The sequence below is a fragment of the Gorilla gorilla genome, chromosome Y, assembly GCF_029281585.2.
Source record: "Gorilla gorilla gorilla isolate KB3781 chromosome Y, NHGRI_mGorGor1-v2.1_pri, whole genome shotgun sequence".
Lineage (NCBI taxonomy): Eukaryota > Metazoa > Chordata > Mammalia > Primates > Hominidae > Gorilla > Gorilla gorilla.
Genome location: NC_073248.2, coordinates 42,838,304 through 42,859,728, shown reverse-complemented (window position 1 = coordinate 42,859,728; position 21,425 = coordinate 42,838,304). Strand labels below are relative to the sequence as shown.

The 21,425-nt window shown below is 37.0% G+C and overlaps 1 protein-coding gene across 5 annotated transcripts in view; it reads left to right on the top strand.

Moving 5' to 3' along the window:
• The first annotated feature begins 71 nt into the window (after positions 1-71).
• DAZ1 (deleted in azoospermia 1) overlaps positions 72-21,425 on the top strand; it is a 76,525-nt gene continuing 55,171 nt past the window's right edge. The window contains exons 1-12 of one of the 5 annotated variants that reach the window (XM_055377081.2): positions 74-425; positions 6,675-6,821; positions 7,097-7,188; positions 7,749-7,800; positions 8,237-8,300; positions 8,390-8,529; positions 10,736-10,786; positions 17,978-18,124; positions 18,399-18,490; positions 19,051-19,102; positions 19,539-19,602; positions 19,692-19,831. In XM_055377081.2, coding sequence (XP_055233056.1) covers positions 423-425; positions 6,675-6,821; positions 7,097-7,188; positions 7,749-7,800; positions 8,237-8,300; positions 8,390-8,529; positions 10,736-10,786; positions 17,978-18,124; positions 18,399-18,490; positions 19,051-19,102; positions 19,539-19,602; positions 19,692-19,831 — 1,044 coding nt within the window. In that variant the 5' untranslated portion in view covers positions 74-422. Of the gene's footprint in view, positions 426-6,674; positions 6,822-7,096; positions 7,189-7,748; positions 7,801-8,236; positions 8,301-8,389; positions 8,530-10,735; positions 10,787-17,977; positions 18,125-18,398; positions 18,491-19,050; positions 19,103-19,538; positions 19,603-19,691; positions 19,832-21,425 lie in introns of all 5 variants that reach the window. The other 4 variants (XM_055377083.2, XM_055377084.2, XM_055377082.2 and 1 more) reach the window with 4 other exon arrangements.

Sequence of the window (21,425 nt, the reverse complement as noted above, 5' to 3'; positions counted from 1 at the left end):
GCGGTGCCTGCCTGGAACCCAGGCACTTGCCAGCACACACGCACGGCATACCCTGCGTACTCTACGCACCCACAGCGTGGGGGACGCCATCATCCCCGGCAGGCCTCCACCCTCCAGGGGGCGGGTGTGCTGCCACCCATTGGCTCAGGCCGATACCACGCGCCCCGATACCCGGCACAGGAGCCACCTCCCAGAGCCCCGCAGTCCATGCCTCAGTCCGCCTGCGCTCCTCAGCCTGGCGGTTCTGCCTCCGAGGGTTCGCCCGCCCTTGGTTTTCCTTACACCTTCGCCTTTGGCTCCTTTGACCCCTCGAAGCCCCACAGCGTGTTCCAGCGGACTTCACCAGCAGACCCAGAAGTGGTGGGTGAAACACTGCCTCTGCTCCTCCTTGAGCCTGTCGGGAGCTGCTGCCTGCCACCATCATGGTGAGTTGAAGGAAAGACCTGAGGGGCAAGGCCTGTGGGGTCTTCACCGGTGGGTGAAACCAGGCTCCGCCTTATCCTCGGTTTTCCTGTTTCGTGGCCACCCCCCTGAACGCATTAGGAGCCGTGGCCCGCAGGGTGGGGTGAGGCGGCCTGGCAGCAGCGCGGCCTATACAGAGGGGCAGGCACAGAAGTGGCGGGACAGCAAGCATGGCGTGGGCCCCCAGGACGCCCTGCCTCACAGTTCACTTACAAGGGCCACGGCCTCCTTGCAGAACCCATTTCCTGCCCCGGGTTCTCTCCTGGCGGCGGTTTGGGGTGTGGGTTCCCCACCCCCACTCCTAGGCGCCCTTTCTCCTTCCCCCACTCCCACGCGCCCCCACCCCGCCAACTTCACTTCTGACGCCCTCCTGGTGGCTCCGCAAGATGGCGGCGGGCCTGCTGAGAGACTTGCCTCCTTGGATTGGGAGGGCCGGAACTTCTTCAGGAAGTGGTTCCCTCCTGGTCCTTGTACTACTGCGTGGGGTGGGTTGGTGGGGTTTGTGGGGGCCTGAGTGTGGCGGGTGGGGCGGCCTGAAGGCGCGGCCCACTAGCTGAGGGGCCTGGGTGGGAAGTGCCTCTGATCCTTTCGCGGCTAGCAGCTGCTGGGGGCTTGGCTGATGGCGGCTCCCTACTGCGGCGGCGACAGGCACAAAAGCTCACTCGACGCCATCTTTGTGGCAGGAGGTTGGCTTCGGCAGTTACCATTGAGAATTTTAGAATTTTTAAACTCCAGGCACAATCTTTCCCCCGTAGATAAACCAGGAATCTCTGACTAAATGTCCAGTTGGTAGATAATGTTGGGTGTGCATTTCTGTGAGTTTGGTAAATGCCCAGCGTTCGTTGAGCGCCATCACAGATGTGGCTCTGAATACGCTGACCAAACACTGAGTCACAAACACGCGTGTTACATGCTGTGTGCGTATCTGCATTGATAATTCTGTCTTTTCGTTTTTAGAAATAAAAGGAGTTTTATACACGGTTTATATTACCATGTATAAACATTAAAATAGAAATATATAAGCAACTATTATGTGTAATAAGTGTGCAACATGTTACCCATGCTAATGAAAAAATCACCTTGAGTTATAAGTTATAATTATTTACAATAATACTTTTCACTTTTAGAGGTAGAGGGAAGAAATGCTTATAGTTTCATTAGGTTTTTTTGCTGATTATAAAAGTAGTATATTTACTCATTTGAAAACAATCACAGTAAGAAAATAGCAGTCCATCTTAATACCAACACATAAAACCACAGTTAAATTTTGATACATGAATGCCTTTCCAGCTTATTTTTATGCATGTATTGCAATTGCATATAGATAGGCCAGCTTTTACAAAAGTTACATAGTGCTGCTTAATACTATTCTACAACTGGCAGCTTTCAATTAATGTGGGTATTATTCTGAAGATAACTTTAATTTTCAGTATATCATGTTAAAAATTGTACTGTTGTTTTACTGAATTCCCTTACGATGAATACTTTTTCAGTATTAAAACTATCATGGGCTGGGCGCGGTGGCTCACGCCTGTAATCCCAACACTTTGGGAGACTGAGGCGGGCGGATCACTTGAGGTCAGGATTTCGAGAGCAGCCCGATTAACATGGTGAAACCCCATCTCTACTAAAAATACGAAAAATTAGCCAGGCGTGGTGGCGTGCACTTGTAATCCCAGCTACTCGGGAGGCTGAGGCAGGAGAATCATTTGAACCTGGGAAGCAGGTTGCAGTGAGCTGAGATGGTGCCACTGCAATCCAGCCTAGGCAACAAAGGGAGACTCAGTCTCAAAACAAAATTTAAAAAAATGCCATGAATGTCCTTGTGTAAATAAATATCTTGGTACACTTGTACTTAATTACTAATTCCTTGAGATGAATTGCTGTAAGCGGCATTGCTGGGTGGAAGTGCTTTGCCCTTTCATAACAATTTTAAATTATGCTCCTCATTAGTATAGTGGTGAGTATCCCCCTGTCAAATTATGATACACCTTTTCCAAGGTACTCTTGGTAAAGCATGTATCAGTATTTTCCCACTGATGGTGTGTAGAGTGATCTCTGTTCCACACCCTTTCTAGTGAACGGTATTAGGATTTTGTACATCGTCAGCCTAATAGCTGGATAATATTACACTATGTTGTTGTGCACTTTTTTGAATCATCAGTGAAGTTGAGCTTTGATCATTAGCTTTTTAAATTTCCTTTTTTAATTTTATTTTTCTTACTGACTCATAAAATCTCTGTATTAATATTCGCATTTCTCATACATAGTGGGAAAATATATATAGTAGTAATGATGAGGTGCCGTGGTGCCCTTACCTTATTCCTATTTTCAGTGGAGATGGCTCTAGTATTTCACTGTAAGCTTCATGATAGGGTAGAATTAGATTGATAGAAAATAAGAATCCTCTATTTCTATTTTACTTAGGTTTTTAAAAAATTTTAAAATGAATGCTGTATTTTATTAAATACTTTTTCAATGATGAATTAAAGTAACGTATCCTGCGAATGGAGTATTCTTTCATTGCCAATATAAACTATATTCTTTACTACTGGAATTTTGCATTTGTGTTGAGGAGAGGGTTGGACCATCTTGATGAGGCTTTGTTGCTTATATGCTGTTAACCTTTGTAAAATGCATTGAGAAGTACTTTTTTCCTCTTTGAAAATTGAAGAAAAGAGTTTAAATTTCTTAATCTCTTCTTCTATCTTTACTTCAGATTTCTGGCGTCTGTGTGCACCTCTCTGTGACACACCACATACACCCAAGTTACCTGTTTCTTTACAAGTTGAAAAAACTCCCAGGGAAACTAAGCCAAATACCATTGGGTGTTCTTTTTCAAGATTGTTTGGGAAGAATTAAAATTTCTGTACAAGTTGACCATGTCGTTGATTTCAAAATTTATTCCTATAGAGTTTGTGCATAACATTCTTTTATAACCACGGGTCACAGCCCATTTTTCAGGTCTCATATATTTTTGCTTTTTCTTGCTTAGTTTTGCAAGGATTGTGTATTGCTTCAATTTCATCCTTGCCACCCACCACTCCCCGGGACTCCGTTCTTGGATTAACTTCTGATTTTCACGTCATATTTTCTTAATTTTAGCATTCTCTTTATTTGCTCCTCTTCCTATTGCTGTGAATGTAACTTTGATGACTACAAATGATAGGCTTTTTCCTGGCCAGTTTATGTAAATAACAATTTGCTTACATGTTCACATAGTAATTGCATTAGATAATACTGGCAGAGGAGCTGACATGGCAGGAGTTTAATGATAATTTTTTCCAGCTTTTAGCTGTCTTTGTCACTTGATAGTCCGCATATAACAAGGAATATGTTTGCTAGAAATAGCAGTGAGAGTTGTGATTATGACGGTCTTGAAGCTCACCCCTGTTTACGATTCCAACATTTCTCATTTCAAAATTCACCAACTCACTTGAAGGTATCATTAAGAAAATTACTTTTATTATGCAGTTTGTTTGCAGGATGCTATTGACGGTTATGATGGTACTTTCTTTAAAATTAAACTTCAGCTTATCCTAAGCATTCATTTATATTTTTGGCCATAGTTTAAAACTAACCAAAGGTTATCTATTGATTGTGGATTTATATGTGTATATATCTATCTATGTATATGTACACACACATTATATAATTATGTATAAATACACACACAGTTGGAATCGAACAATCCCTGCTAGTCAAGCCATGGTAAAAATGAAGTACATTGCAAAAAATGAAGTACATTGCTTACTTTGTTAGCTTTGGGCGCCACCTGCCGGCTGCAGACTGGGACATGATGGTGACTTCCTTAATTTAAAATGTTCTGAGGATGTTAAAGAGATTCAGCGAATTTTATATGTACGATTCCAGTTAAGCAGGCAGTCAGTTTGTAAGACCCAAGCTAACGTCAAACTTCTTATAAAATCAAATGCCTTTCTTCCTCCTTACCGAACTGAGTATCCATTTTACAGTTGTATAGAGTATGAGAATCAGAAGAGACACCCGAGGTCTTTTCCGGCCATTCATTTTCAAGCAAGGAAACTGAAACCGAGGTCATGAAAAGATTCACTTTAGTGAGCAATGGAAATCAGGTTCTTCCCAAAGGAGAATTTTCCTCTTCATTTCTTGTGGCACTGTGACAAGGTTTCTTAACCAGACCCTTTTCAAATTTTGCACCAAATACTTCCTTATTGTAGGAGGCGGTCTTTACACTGTAGGATGCGCAGTAGTATGCCTGGCCTTTGGCCCATCAGATTCCAGGAATACATCTCAGTTGTGACAGCCAATCTCTAAACGTCGCTAACTGCCCCTGGGTCTCAAAAATCTTGCCCAGTTGAGAATCAGTGCATTTCCATAACCTCTCGTAGTCTGACACAGTTTACTGCCAGATGTTACATTTCTAAATTAAAATACATCCAAACACTATGGTGCAGAGACAATACTGTAATATAGCTTGTTTATCAAAGAAAAACATACCCAAAGTTCATCCACAAATCAAGGGGGAATTGGAAAGGAGAAGAAGAAACTACAAGAATTTCAGAATTTGTTTTGTTTTGTTTTATTCTGTTTGGGATTTCTGAATGAACTGAGAAGGAATTGGTAAATTGTCTACAGGGAAGGGAGATCTAATCAGGTTCCCAGTAGTTCAAGATAGTGTAGCTTAATGTCATTTGGAAAAAACAATAATGTGAGACATTTTTGAAAGGAAAAACTTTAAAAATAGTGTTTTAAATTTTTCTTTCGCATCATTGTCATGAAATAACGCTGTTAAAGGAAAGAATTAGGAATTAGTTACAAACCCAAAATAGCAAGTACAAGCAGGAAAGAATAGAGAAATGCAGTAACCTCGGCTTTAGTTGATTTGACAATTTAGATTTCGTCTCTAGTAAAGCTGTGTAGAATCAGTAACTTCTAGCCTCTAATTAACAAAGCAGGAACCCTCCTTTCTTATTAACTTCTATAACATTACTGTGTTCAAAAAGATAACACAGTTTCTTTTGTCTTTTGTTTTCTTTCAGACAGGTATATGTGTAATAGCTTTCTCTTTTGCAGCATTTTGTACTGACATTTGCGAAGTCAACAGCACTTCACCAATGATTTTTAAATTAATGATGTGTCATAGTTTCCTGATGTGTCAATTAGTTCTTAATTAAATTTTTTTCAAAATAAGTCAGCTAAATAGTGAAGCCAAAAGAGAAACTTGAAAACAAATCGGCTGAAAATAAATTCAAATAACAGGACACTAACTTGCATTGGCAAACCACTTGTGCCACTTTATACGTACAAAATGAATTCACAGATGTGATCTCATGTCATTCTCAAAGCAGTTTGCCCACAGATGCATAGCTGGCAAGTAGGTGGCTTATAACCACTTACCTGTAAGGGACATAAACCTGGATCTCTTGACTGAATTAATTTTTGTTTCACTATGCTATATTGTTTCTCCAACGTATATATTACTTACGAATACTACTTCAGAAAATTTTACATTAACCTTAGAGTCTACTGTGGAAAGAATAAAGACAGTTCTGATCAGAATCTAGAAAATTAGTGAGTTATATGTATGTGTTTTTTTATCTGAAAATAAAGATGGTATCATTTATATCTATCAGCCCACTGTGAAAATCAGAATTATCAGTCAGACTGATTTCGTGTTACTGAGGTAGAAAAATGTTATTTCAAAAGATGCTTCGAACACCCTAGCGTTAGGGAAGAGGATTGTAACAAATTGGGTTAAAACGTTGAGGCTTATTTTCTTTTTGGTGGGGCTTTTTTTTTTTTTTTTTTTTTTTTTTTAAGATTTATCTTTAGTCTACTCAGTAAAGTGAAAAGTTGTTTATGAATATAGAACAGGATGATTTTAATAACTTTAATTTTTACACATCTAAACTCTCTAGTTTTGGGTGTCTTTTTTAACTACTTCACATAGTACTTTCACAAATACTAAATGGGTATTCTTCCACAGCATTATACAAGACTCGGCGATGAGCGGCACTAGGTTTAAGAAAGTACCGTATCCTTCGGTTAAAATTCCATGCTGATGTACTCTGATTAGTTTAAATCCTGAGCCTGAACTGAGCTGCACTGGTGACTAATTTACAATGAAAGTAATTTATATAAAATATACTTAAAATACAAAAATGGTATTTCACATTATGTATGGGTTTTGCCTGCATACGTAATTATGATGTCTACTTTCCAAATTACAGTCTTCTGCAAATCCTGAGACTCCAAACTCAACCATCTCCAGAGAGGCCAGCACCCAGTCTTCATCAGCTGCAGCTAGCCAAGGCTGGGTGTTACCAGAAGGCAAAATCGTGCCCAACACTGTTTTTGTTGGTGGAATTGATGATAGGGTATTGTATTCATGCCTCATTTTTACCTTAAAATACATCATGAACAATGGGATTTGGGCCCTGTTACAAACTTAAATTTTTTTTTTGTACTTCCTGGAGGTTTAGAATTGCTTTTAGGTTTGACCCATAGGTACTAAAAATATCTTTGACAAAGGGCTGCTGGTCATTCGGGGACAAATGGGGGAGAAATTTCCACCTCATGGTAGTAAAATTGTAGTAAAGTTGAAATTTTTGAATGCTGAATTTTTACTCTGACGTTCGATTCTTTTCCATAGATGGATGCAACTGAGATTAGAAGCTTCTTTGGTAGATACGGTTCAGTGAAAGAAGTGAAGATAATCACCAATCAAACTGGTGTGTCCAAAGGGTGAGTAATTTTATCAAAAATATCTGAACTCCAGTCACCCATTCTATAGGTATCAGACAAGACTTCAAAACTGATATTCGGACCCTTGTATAAATGAAATATTCTGCAGTGTTAATTTCTTTCACGTAGGGGATAAAAGGCTATTACCAGTTCTTTTATTTAACCATTTGTCTGATGTTTGTTTTTAAATGTCTCCAGTTTCTATTTCATACAGATGAGTTAATCAGTTTTCTCAAACAATTGTTTTCTTCATACACTGCACAGCATCTTAAATTGTAACCACCTTGTCTTAGACAGTAAGTTAAATTCAGGTTCACAGATGTGAATTCTTTGTTAATCAATAAAGTTTTCACACTGCCCTAATCCTAGCACATTTTGACATAGTTCTGCTAAAGAAAAAGTAGTATTTGTAGAGGATCTGTCACGTACTTCTCAGCAGATACTTATCATGGTATATTATTCGTCTTTTGTCATGATCACTTCTGTATATAGTATAGTAGAAGGTCTGAACCATGTACTGTATGATGGTGATTTTATGCTTCGTTTATCTGCCTTTATAGCTATGGATTTGTTTCGTTTGTTAATGACGTGGATGTCCAGAAGATAGTAGAAGTAAGTAATCTAATAGAAAAATCTCTTATTTATCTTACTGATACAACGTTTAGTGTCAGTGATATACTCGGACTTGTGTAAAATTGGGAGAGAGGCACACTTCCTGTTCATAATCCAAACTGAGAGTAACCTCACATAGCTTGTTTGATCCTGTTTATTTTTGACTGGACACCTAGGTTCATGAACTACAGACAGGAAGGGTTGGAGACAGGGTGATGGAAAGTTTTTGATCAACTTTCACTTGATGCCTCTTGACACTGATTAGAGTAGTAAGGGTAAGTAAGGTAGCTTCGTGATGACAAATTTTAATTTGGTGCGTAGTTGTCACTGATCTTTTATGATGATAGGTACTTTAGAAGACTTCAGGTGTTTACCCAGGTCTTGGAAGCTAAGACTTGAAAATTGATTCTAGTTTTGTTAATGGTTCTATTTTCAGTCACAGATACATTTCCATGGTAAAAAGCTGAAGCTGGGCCCTGCAATCAGGAAACAAAAGTTATGTGAGTAGGAAAAGAAATTGTTCTTTTCTGACCCGTGTAGCTTTTCAAATAACTGAAAATAGGCTTTTTTCTTCTTGCTTTTCAAAAAGGTGCTTGTCGTGTGCAGCCAGGTCCTTTGGTGTCTAATCCGCCTCCTCCGCCACAGTGTCAGAACATCTGGAGGAATCCAAACACTGAAACCTACCTGCAGCCCCTAATCACGCTGAATCCTGTAACTCAGTATGTTCAGGTAAGAACTGCTTATGTTCTTGTTCTCTTGTTTATTTTAGTCATCCTTCCCTCTGTGGAATTGTATCTACACTTTCCATAGTAAGTGGCAATAGAATCCCTGTTTGAACAGTGTGAGTAATGGGAAATTTGTTACTTTTGTTAGAAATTTCTTATTCTTCGTGTTTGTCATTTGAGCTAAAAATCTTCTATAGTCTTTGCAAGCCTCTCTCTTAGAAATGACCTCTGTAGACACGTGAACAATTCTCTTCCTATCTCTTCCTTTTTCACCCCATATAACTAGTAAAGTATTTGGAAGTAGCCCTCCTTATGTGTCTGCCTAGTTTATTGTTCTCTAAGGTTAGCAGTTAACCTGGCTGTTCTTTACTTGAAATGATTTCCAGATGCCTCCGCATATAAATTGCTTGACTTCTGGATATATTCTGGTTCTGGGATGTGTAGATTTCTGATCTCTTTTACTCGATCTATAAATCCCGCGAGTCTCTGGCATGTAATTTCTCTGATGCTGGTTGCTTTGATATTTAAAGTAGGATTTGACATACTCTTGTCACTTCCTGGTGATAAATAACGTTTAGTTTGTTTTTTGTTCATTTTATTTATGTGTTAGTTTCAAAGAGATTTTCTTCGATGGAAAATAGAGTAACCAAATAGTAGTGAATTAGTTCTTCAGTGCATCTCATTTGTTGACATTTTCCATGTACTTGAAACGTGCAGGGTACACCTCTTCTTCTTTTTCCTTCTCTGAGCAATGGCTAGAAGAAAAGCCCTACTTGTTTGTAGCATTTACTGTGAGCCATTACTGAATGTGGGTGAATTCATGAATGCTGCTACCTGTATGTTTTTAATTAGTAAGTATTTATTGAAACGTTGAAGACGTTATACTGTCTCTTTTCCAGTTGTGGCTTATTTACTGCCCTTAATTTGTGGAAATGGAGTACAGAGAAAGCCGTAACATCTGTGGAAGAACTACAGTATTACCCTATAATTTCATCAGATAGCAAACAGTCTAGAAGTATTTTGCCAAAGAAATAGCAAATGTATTAATTTAACTTACGTTGAAATCTATCTTAATAGAGCCTTATCACCAGTGTAAGAAATAACTTCTGGGTGGGCCATAAGTACACAGTATAAGTGATGTAAACTTTGGCTGTTGCAATAGTCACGTCTTTCATCATTTGTCTCTTCCCCGTCCCCGCCCAAAGGGTAGCACTTGACAGAGAATGTTTGTTTCTTCATAAAGTCAGTCATTCTTTTAGAATTCTGCTTTGCTGTATATAGAAAAATAATTTCTGTTTCAAAGTTTTTCACATTTTTCTTATATTGGGAATGATATTTCTTTCTAATAAAAAATAATTTACCGTATTAATCCACTCTTTCTGTAAACTTTATTTTCAGGCTTATTCTACTTATCCAAATTCACCAGGTCAGGTCATTACTGTATATCAGTTGCTTGTATATAATTATCAGGTAACTGAAGAGGGAGTAAAATGATTTACTTTCAGCTACTATTGAGGCCTTCAACTTGTTTATACAAATTGCTTGAATAGTTTTTCATTTTAAACTAGTGAAATGTACCTAAAATTTAAGAAAACACTTAGAATTAGCGTAATGAGGACCTCTGTATTATTTAGAAGTGATGAAATAATATTTTGACAGGAGGGTACTTAGCAATAACTTTTCCGTAGAACAATTTCTGTGATTTGGTGTTCCCTTCTTTGTTTCAGCATGTATTTTGTTATCTTTGCTGTCAAAGAGCTGAAACATCCAGAGTGACTTTGATGAATTTTATAGAGATACGGAGTGAAATAAAAGCTTTACCCAATTCTTAGAGCACAGAATTCCAATTGTATTTTTATCTTAGCTTGCTGCTTCACGATAGTAGTTCTCTGGGTCTCCTTTCAACGATACGACTATGTCTGTGACCCATACTCATATCTGTGGTAAGAAATTCAGAGAATTAATATCTTTGAGAGTTCCACAATGCCATTTGCAGAAAATTGGGAAAAGGGTGAGGTTTTCTGTGTAGAAGGAACAACAAGAACTTCAGGGATCAGAAACCTTAAGTACTTCGTTTTTCTATTGTGTTTCTTTTGTTATATTAACCAAAGAGCCAGAATGAGAAGTACTTCAATGTTATGTATCTCATGTGTTTTTGAAAATGTACAGGAATATTTGAATACTTTTGGTTTCCTTCTTGTTTTTTCAAGATGCCGCCACAGTGGCCTGTTGGGGAGCAAAGGAGTTATGCTGTACCTCCGGTAAAGTGAATGCGTCAAACATATACTCCCTATTGTTCCTGGATTTTTTTTCTCTGTCATATATGCCTATAAATTTTTTAAACGGTTCTTTCTATTAAAGTGGCACGTTTTGTTACTTTCTTTTTAACCCAATTATAAACTCCTGTGGGAGCAACGGTGCCTTTTTCTCTCCCAGGTTTTTGTGTGCTTAAGCGATGGCTGGTCCACATAATGATAAGAATTCAGTTACTTTTTGATAGACTATACAATCCATGAAAGGTAGTATTAATGTGGCTTTAGAATGAGCATGTGTCTGCCTAGAATCTGCCTCTGGCTTTACCCTCGGTAAAAAAAGTCTGTTCAAGAGAAACAGAAATGTTTTGCTATTAATTACTCTTAAATAAGAATAGGAAGAAAAAAGAGTATTACCTGTAAAACACCCGAACTGCTTTCCCCCCACATAACTAGTTCCGAAAATATTTGAAAGCGGCTGTCTTTGTGTGTCTGCCTAGTTTATTCTTCCCGAAGGTTAGCAATTCATCCAGCTGTTCTTTACTTGCAATGATTTCCAGATGCCTCCTCATATAGATTGCTGACTTCTGGATATATTCTGGTTCTGGAATGGGTAGATTTCTGATGTGTTTTACTATATTTATAAATCCCGTGAGTTTCGGGCATGTGATTTCTCTGATGCTGGTTACCTTGATATTTAAAGCAGGATTTGACATACTCTGTCACTTACTGGGGATAAGTAACGTTTATTTTCTTTTTAGTTTGTTTTATTGATGTCCTAGTTTAAAAGACATTTTCTTGATGGAAAATAAAGTAACCAAACAGTGGTGAAATAGTTCTTCAGTGTCTCTCCTTTGTTGACATTTTCCATGTACTCGAAACAGGTAGGGTATACCTCTGCTTCTTTTTTGTCCTCTGAACGATGGCTAGAAAAAAAGCCCTGTTTCTCACATTTACGGTGAGCCATTACGTAATCTGGGTGTATTCAGGTGTGATGCTACGTATATGTTTTCAATCAGTAAGTATTTATTGAAACGTAGAAGACATCATACTGTCTCTTTTCCAGTTGCGCATCATATACTGCCCTTAGTTTTTTGAAATGAAGTACAGAAAAAGCCGTAACATTTGTAGGAGAACTTCATATTTCCCTATAGTATTGTCAAATACAAAACCCTTTAGAAGTATTTTAACAAAGAAATAGCAAGTGTATTAATTTAACTTACACTAACGTCTGTCTTAGTAGAGACTTGTCACCAGCGTAAGAAATAACTTCTGGGTGGGCATAAGTACACAGTATAAATAAGGTAAACTTGTCTGGTGAAATAGTCACTTCATTTGTCATTTGTCTGTTCCCCCTTCCCAGCCAAAGGGCAGCACTTGACAGAATATTTCTTTCTTCATAAAATCAGTCACTCATTTAGAATTCTGCAATGCTGTATATAGAAAAATAATGTTTTAAAACTTTTTCATAGTTTTTTATATTGGGAGTGGTATTTCTAATTAAGAAAATGTTTTACCGTATTCATTCATTCTTACTGTAAACTTTATTTTTAGGCACATCGTACTTATCCAAATTCAGCAGTTCACGTCATCACTGGATATCATTTGCCTGTGTATAATTATCCGTAATTTAAGAGGGAGTAAAATGATTTACTTTCAGATACTATTTGAGCCCTTTGTTTATATAAAGTGCTTGAATAGTTTGCCACTTTAAAGAAGTGAAATGTACCTAAAATTTAAGACGACACTTTGAATTAGTCTAGAATGAAGGCCTCTGTATTATTTAGAAGTAATTGCGTAACGTTTTGACAGGAATGTACTTAGCAAAAACTTCAGAACAGTTTTTTGAGATTTGGTGTTTCCTTCTATATTGTAGCATGTTTATTTTCATCTTTGCTGTCAAATAGGTGAAATATCCAGACTGAATTTTATCAATTTTTTAGAGAGACAGAGTGAAATAAAATTATTACCCACTTTTTAGAGCACAGAATTTGAATTATATTTTTATTTTAGCTGGCTGCTTCTCAATAGTAGTCCTCTAGGTCTCTTTTCATAGATATGACCGTATACATGACCCATAATCATATCTATGGTAATAAATTCAAAGAACTAATATCCTTGAGATTTCCACAATACCAACCCCAGAAAACTGGGAAAAAGTTGAGGTTTTACGTATAGCAGTAACAACAAGAACGTCAGGGATTAGAAACCTAAAGTAATTCTTTTCTCTGTTCTGTTTCTTGTAGTATAGTAACAAATTAAAGGAGCCAGCGTATGTACTTCAATATTGTGTTATCTCATGTGTTTTTGAAAATGTGAAGGAATATGGGAATGATTTTTGTTTCCTGTCTCTACTAAAAATACAAAAAAAAATTAGCCAGGGGTGGTGGCGCACACTTGTAATCCCAACTACTCGGGAGGCTGAGGCAGCAGAATCACTTGATCCTGGGACGCAGATTGCTGTGAGCTGAGATTGTGCCACTGCACTCCAGCCTAGGCGGCAAAGAGAGACTCAGTCTCAAAAAGAACAACGCTATGAATATCTTTGTGTAAATATCTTGGCACGCTTGTACTATTAATTTCTTGAGATGAATTGCTATAAGTGGAATTGCTAGGTGAAAGCAGTTTGCCCCTTGTATAACAATTTTATAATGAATTCTCCTTTTTAGTATACTGGTGTGTATCCCCGCTTATCAAATTATGATACACCTTTTCCAAAGTACTCTTGGTAAATCACGTATTAGTATTTTCTCACTGATGGTGTGTAGAGTGCTCTCTTTTCCACACCCATTCCAGCGAAAATTACTAGTATTTTTTAAATTGTCAGCCTAATAGCTGGAAAATACTACATTATGTTGATGTGCACTTTTTAAAATCATCAGTGAAGTTGATCATTGATCTTTAGGTTTTTTAATCACTTTTTAAATACTATTTTTGTTACTGATTCATAAGAAGCTTTGTACTAGTATTCACTTTTGTCATACATAGTGGAAAAAACATACAGGAGTAATAAGGAGGTGACCCCAGTGCCCTTACCTTATTCCTGCTTTCAATTGAGTTGACTCAGCTATTATCATCACTTGTAAGCTTGATGATAGGGTAGAATAAGATTGATAGAAATTACGATTCCTCTATCTCTATTTTACTTGGGTTTTTACAAAATTTAAAAACGAGTGCTGTATTTTATCAATTGATTTTCAGTGATGAATTAAAGTAATGTATCCTGCGAATGGAGTATTCTTGCATTCCCAATATAAACTTAGACTCTTTATATACTGCTGGAATTTTGCATTTGTGTTGAGGGCAGGGATGGATCATCTGGATGAGGCTTTGTTACTTACATGCTTTTAGCTTTGTAAAATGCGTTGAGAAATACTTCCTCTTTGAAAATAATGTTTCTGCATAGCATTCTTTTATTATTGTCTGTGGCCACAACCCATTTTTGAGGTCTCATATATACTTCAGCTTTCTTGTGTTATCTGGCTTTGTTTTGCCAGGATTGTTTCTTGCTTGAATTTCATCCTCCCCACCCGCCACTCCCCGAGAATCTGCTCCTTGATTTGCTTAAGGTTTTGATTCTGATTTTCACGTCATATCTTCTTAATTTTAGTACTCTCTTTATTTGCTCCTCTTCCTATTGCTGTGAGTGTAACTTTGCTGACTACAAATGATAGGTTTTTTCCTGGTCAGTTTATATAAATATTTCTTCCTATAGAAAAAAAAATATGTATATATATAAGTTTATTCCCAAAGAGATTGTGCATTGCATTCTTCTATAACCTGTGGCTACAGCTCATTTTTCAGGTCTCATATATATTTTTGCTTTTTCTTGCACAGTTTTGCAAGGATTGTATATTGCTTGAATTTCATCCTTCCCACCCACCACTCCCCGAGAATGTGTTCTTGGATTAACTTCTGATTTTCACGTCATATTTTCTTAATTTTAGCATTCTCTTTATTTGCCCCTCTTCCTATTGCTGTGAATGTAACTTTGATGACTGCAAATGATAGGCTTTTTCCTGGCCAGTTTATGTAAATATCAATTTGCTTACATGTTCACATAGTAATTGCATTAGACAATACTGGCAAAGGAGCTGACATGGCAGGAGTTTAATGATAATTTTTTCCAGCTTTTAGCTGTCTTTGTCACTTGATAGTCCGCATATAACAAGGAATATGTTTGCTAGAAATAGCAGTGAGAGTTGTGATTATGATGGTCTTGAAGCTCACCCCTGTTTACGATTCCAACATTTCTCATTTCAAAATTCACAAACTCACTTGAAGGTATCATTAAGAAAATTACTTTTATTATGCAGTTTGTTTGCAGGATGCTATTGACGGTTATGATGGTACTTTCTTTAAAATTAAACTTCAGCTTATCCTAAGCATTCATTTATATTTTTGGCCATAGTTGTAAAACTAACCGAAGTATTATCTATTGATTGTGGATTTATATGTATGTATGTATGTATGTGTGTGTATATATACATATATACCTATATACACATATACACATATATACATATATATACACATATACACACATATGTATATATACGTATACACGTATACGTGTATATACATGTATATATACATATATACACATATATACATACACACACACACACACACACACACATTATATGATTATGTATAAATACACACACAGTTGGAATTGAACAATCCCTGCTAGTCAAGCCATGGTAAAAATGAAGTACGTTGCAAAAAATGAAGTACATTGCTTACTTTGTTAGCTTTGGGCGCCACCTGCCGGCTGCAGACTGGGACATGATGGTGACTTCCTTAATTTAAAATGTTCTGACGATGTTAAAGAGATTCAGTGAATTTTATATGTACGATTCCAGTTAAGCAGGCAGTCAGTTTGTAAGACTCAAGCTAACGTCAAACTTCTTATAAAATCAAATGCCTTTCTTCCTCTTTACTGAACTGAGTATCCATTTTACAGTTGTATAGAGTATGAGAATCAGAAGAGACACCCGAGGTCTTTTCCGGCCATTCATTTTCAAGCAAGGAAACTGAAACCGAGGTCATGAAAAGATTCACTTTAGTGAGCAATGGAAATCAGGTTCTTCCCAAAGGAGAATTTTCCTCTTCACTTCTTGTGGCACTGTGACAAGGTTTCTTAACCAGACCCTTTTCAAATTTTGCACCAAATACTTCCTTATTGTAGGAGGCGGTCTTTACACTGTAGGATGCGCAGTAGTATGCCTGGCCTTCGGCCCATCAGATTCCAGGAATACATCTCAGTTGTGACAGCCAATCTCTAAACGTCGCTAACTGCCCCTGGGTCTCAAAAATCTTGCCCAGTTGAGAATCAGTGCATTTCCATAACCTCTCGTAGTCTGACACAGTTTACTGCCAGATGTTACATTTCTAAATTAAAATACATCCAAACACTGTGGTGCAGAGACAATACTGTAATATAGCTTGTTTATCAAAGAAAAACATACCCAAAGTTCATCCACAAATCAAGGGGGAATTGGAAAGGAGAAGAAGAAACTACAAGAATTTCAGAATTTGTTTTGTTTTGTTTTATTCTGTTTGGGATTTCTGAATGAACTGAGAAGGAATTGGTAAATTGTCTACAGGGAAGGGAGATCTAATCAGGTTCCCAATGGTTCAAGATAATGCAGCTTAATGTCATTTGGAAAAAACAATAATGTGAGACATTTTTGAAAGGAAAAACTTTAAAAATAGTGTTTTAAATTTCTCTTTGACATCATTGTCATGAAATAACGCTGTTAAAGGAAAGAATCAGGAATTAGTTACAAACCCAAAATACCAAGTACAAGCAGGAAAGAATAGAGAAATGCAGTAACCTCGGCTTTAGTTGATTTGACAATTTAGATTTCATCTCTAGTAATGCTGTGTAGAATCAGTAACTTCTAGCCTCTAATTAACAAAGCAGGAACCCTCCTTTCTTATTAACTTCTATAACATTACTGTGTTCAAAAAGATAACACAGTTTCTTTTGTCTTTTGTTTTCTTTCAGACAGGTATATGTGTAATAGCTTTCTCTTTTGCAGCATTTTGTACTGACATTTGTGAAGTCAACAGCACTTCACCAATGATTTTTAAATTAATGATGTGTCATAGTTTCCTGATGTGTCAATTAGTTCTTAATTAAATTTTTTTCAAAATAAGTCAGCTAAATAGTGAAGCCAAAAGAGAAACTTGAAAACAAATCGGCTGAAAATAAATTCAAATAACAGGACACTAACTTACATTGGCAAACCACTTGTACCACTTTATACGTACAAAGTGAATTCACAGATGTGATCTCATGTCATTCTCCAAGCAGTTTGCCCACAGATACATAGCTGGCAAGTAGGTGGCTTATAACCACTTACCTGTAAGCGACATAAACCTAGATCTCCTGACTGAATTAATTTTTGTTTCACTATGCTATATTGTTTCTCCAACGTATATATTACTTACGAATACTACTTCAGAAAATTTTACATTAACCTTAGAGTCTACTGTGGAAAGAATAAAGACAGTTCTGATCAGAATCTAGAAAATTAGTGAGTTATATGTATGTGTTTTTTTATCTGAAAATAAAGATGGTATCATTTATATCTATCAGCCCACTGTGAAAATCAGAATTATCAGTCAGACTGATTTCGTGTTACTGAGGTAGAAAAATGTTATTTCAAAAGATGCTTCGAACACCCTAGCGTTAGGGAAGAGGATTGTAACAAATTGGGTTAAAACGTTGAGGCTTATTTTCTTTTTGGTGGGGCTTTTTTTTTTTTTTTTTTTTTTTAAGATTTATCTTTAGTCTACTCAGTAAAGTGAAAAGTTGTTTATGAATATAGAACAGGATGATTTTAATAACTTTAATTTTTACACATCTAAACTCTCTAGTTTTGGGTGTCTTTTTTAACTACTTCACATAGTACTTTCACAAATACTAAATGGGTATTCTTCCACAGCATTATACAAGACTCGGCGATGAGCGGCACTAGGTTTAAGAAAGTACCGTATCCTTCGGTTAAAATTCCATGCTGATGTACTCTGATTAGTTTAAATCCTGAGCCTGAACTGAGCTGCACTGGTGACTAATTTACAATGAAAGTAATTTATATAAAATATACTTAAAATACAAAAATGGTATTTCACATTATGTATGGGTTTTGCCTGCGTACGTAATTATGATGTCTACTTTCCAAATTACAGTCTTCTGCAAATCCTGAGACTCCAAACTCAACCATCTCCAGAGAGGCCAGCACCCAGTCTTCATCAGCTGCAGCTAGCCAAGGCTGGGTGTTACCAGAAGGCAAAATCGTGCCCAACACTGTTTTTGTTGGTGGAATTGATGATAGGGTATTGTATTCATACCTCATTTTTACCTTAAAATACATCATGAACAATGGGATTTGGGCCCTGTTACAAACTTAAATTTTTTTTTGTACTTCCTGGAGGTTTAGAATTGCTTTTAGGTTTGACCCATAGGTACTAAAAATATCTTTGACAAAGGGCTGCTGGTCATTCGGGGACAAATGGGGGAGAAATTTCCACCTCATGGTAGTAAAATTGTAGTAAAGTTGAAATTTTTGAATGCTGAATTTTTACTCTGACGTTCAATTCTTTTCCATAGACGGATGCAACTGAGATTAGAAGCTTCTTTGGTAGATACGGTTCAGTGAAAGAAGTGAAGATAATCACCAATCGAACTGGTGTGTCCAAAGGGTGAGTAATTTTATCAAAAATATCTGAACTCCAGTCACCCATTCTATAGGTGTCAGACAAGACTTCAAAACTGATATTCGGACCCTTGTATAAATGAAATATTCTGCAGTGTTAATTTCTTTCACGTAGGGGATAAAAGGCTATTACCAGTTCTTTTATTTAACCATTTTTCTGATGTTTGTTTTTAAATGTCTCCAGTTTCTATTTCATACAGATGAGTTAATCAGTTTTCTCAAACAATTGTTTTCTTCATACACTGCACAGCATCTTAAATTTTAACCACCTTGTCTTAGACAGTAAGTTAAATTCAGGTTCACAGATATGAATTCTTTGTTAATCAATAAAGTTTTCACACTGCCCTAATCCTAGCACATTTTGACATAGTTCTGCTAAAGAAAAAGTAATATTTGTAGAGGATCTGTCATGTACTTCTCAGCAGATACTTATCATGGTATATTATTCGTCTTTTGTCATGATCACTTCTGTATATAGTATAGTAGAAGGTCTGAACCATGTACTGTATGATGGTGATTTTATGCTTCGTTTATCTGCCTTTATAGCTATGGATTTGTTTCGTTTGTTAATGACGTGGATGTCCAGAAGATAGTAGAAGTAAGTAATCTAATAGAAAATTCTCTTATTTATCTTATTGATACAACGTTTAGTGTCAGTGATATACTCGGACTTGTGTAAAATTGGGAGAGAGACACACTTCCTGTTCATAATCCAAACTGAGAGTAACCTCACATAGCTTGTTTGATCCTGTTTATTTTTGACTGGACACCTAGGTTCATGAACTACAGACAGGAAGGGTTGGAGACAGGGTGATGGAAAGTTTTTGATCAACTTTCACTTGATGCCTCTTGACACTGATTAGAGTAGTAAGGGTAAGTAAGGTAGCTTCGTGATGACAAATTTTAATTTGGTGCGTAGTTGTCCCCGATCTTCTATGATGATAGGTACTTTAGAAGACTTCAGGTGTTTACCCAAGTCTTGGAAGCTAAGGCTTGAAAATTGATTCTAGTTTTGTTAACGGTTCTATTTTCAGTCACAGATACATTTCCATGGTAAAAAGCTGAAGCTGGGCCCTGCAATCAGGAAACAAAAGTTATGTGAGTAGGAAAAGAAATTGTTCTTTTTTGACCCGTGTAGCTTTTCAAATAACTGAAAATAGGCTTTTTTCTTCTTGCTTTTTAAAAAGGTGCTTGTCGTGTGCAGCCAGGTCCTTTGGTGTCTAATCCGCCTCCTCCGCCACAGTTTCAGAACATCTGGCAGAATCCAAACACTGAAACCTGCCTGCAGCCCCTAATCACGCTGAATCCTATAACTCAGCACGTTCAGGTAAGAACTGCTTATGTTCCTGTTCTCTTGCTTATTGTAGTCATCCTTCCCTCTGTGGAATTGTATCTACACTTTCCATAGTAAGTGGTAGTAGAATCCCTGTTTGAACAGTGTGAGTAATGGGAAATCTGTTACTTTTGTTAGAAATTTCTTATTCTTCGTGTTCGTCATTTGAGCTAAGAATCTTCTGTATACTTGGCGAAGCTTTCTCTTAGAAATGACCTCTGTAGACACATGAACAAATCTCTTCCTGTCTCTTCCTTTTTCACCTCATATAACTAGTTCCTAAAGTATTTGGAAGCAGCCCTCCTTATGTGTCTGCCTAGTTTATTGTTCTCTAAGGTTAGCAGTTAACCTAGCTATTCTTTACTTGCAATGATTTCCAGATGCCTCCTCATATAAATTGCTTGACTTCTGGATATATTCTGGTTCTGGGATGGGTAGATTTCTGATCTCTTTTGCTCTATCCAGAAACCCCTTGAGTTTCTGGCATGTAATTTCTCTGATGCTGGTTGCTTTGATATTTAAAGTAGGATTTGACATACTCTTGTCACTTATGGGTGATAAATAACGTTTAGTTTGTTCTTCATTCGTTTTATTTATGTGTTACTTTAAAAGAGATTTTCTTTGATGGAAAATAGAGTAACCAAATAGTAGTGAATTAGTTCTTCAGTGTCTCTCATTTGTTGACATTTTCCATGTACTTGAAACGTGTAGGGTACACCTCTTCTTTTTCCTTCTCTGAGCAATGGCTAGAAGAAAAGCCCTACTTGTTTGTAGCATTTACTGTGAGCCATTACTGAATGTGGGTGTATTCATGAATGCTGCTACCTGTATGTTTTTAATCAGTAAGTATTTATTGAAAAGTAGAAGACATTATACTATCTCTTTTTCAGTTGTGGCTTATTTACTGCCCTTAATTTGTGGAAATGAAGTACAGAGAAAGCCATAACATCTGTTGAAGAACTACAGTATTACCCTATAATATCGTCAGATAGCAAACAGTCTAGAAGTATTTTGCCAAAGAAATAGCAAATGTATTAATTTAACTTACGTTGAAATCTGTCTTAATAGATCCTTATCACCAGTGTAAGAAATAACTTCTGGGTGGGCATAAGTACACAGTATAAATAAGGTAGACTTTGGCTGGTGCAGCAGTCAGTTCTTTTGTCATTTGTCTCTTCCCCCTCCCCGCCCAAACGGTAGCACTTGACAGAGAATATTTGTTTCCTCATGTCAGTCATTCATTTAGAAATCTGTATTTCTGTATGTAGAAAAATAATCACCATTTCAAGGTTTTTCGTATTTTTGTTATTTTGGGAATGATATTTCTTTCTAGTAAAAAAAATACATTTTACCGTATTAATCCATTCTTTCTGTAAACTTTATTGTCGGCTTATTCTCCTTATCCAAACTCACCAGGTCAGGTCATCACTGGATATCAGTTGCCTGTGTATAATTGTCAGGTAACTGAAGAGGGAGTAAAATGATTTACTTTCAGCTACTACTGAGGCCTTCAACTTGTTTATACAAATTGCCTGAATAGTTTGTCCTTTTAAACTAGTGAACTGTACCTAAAATTTAAGAGAACACT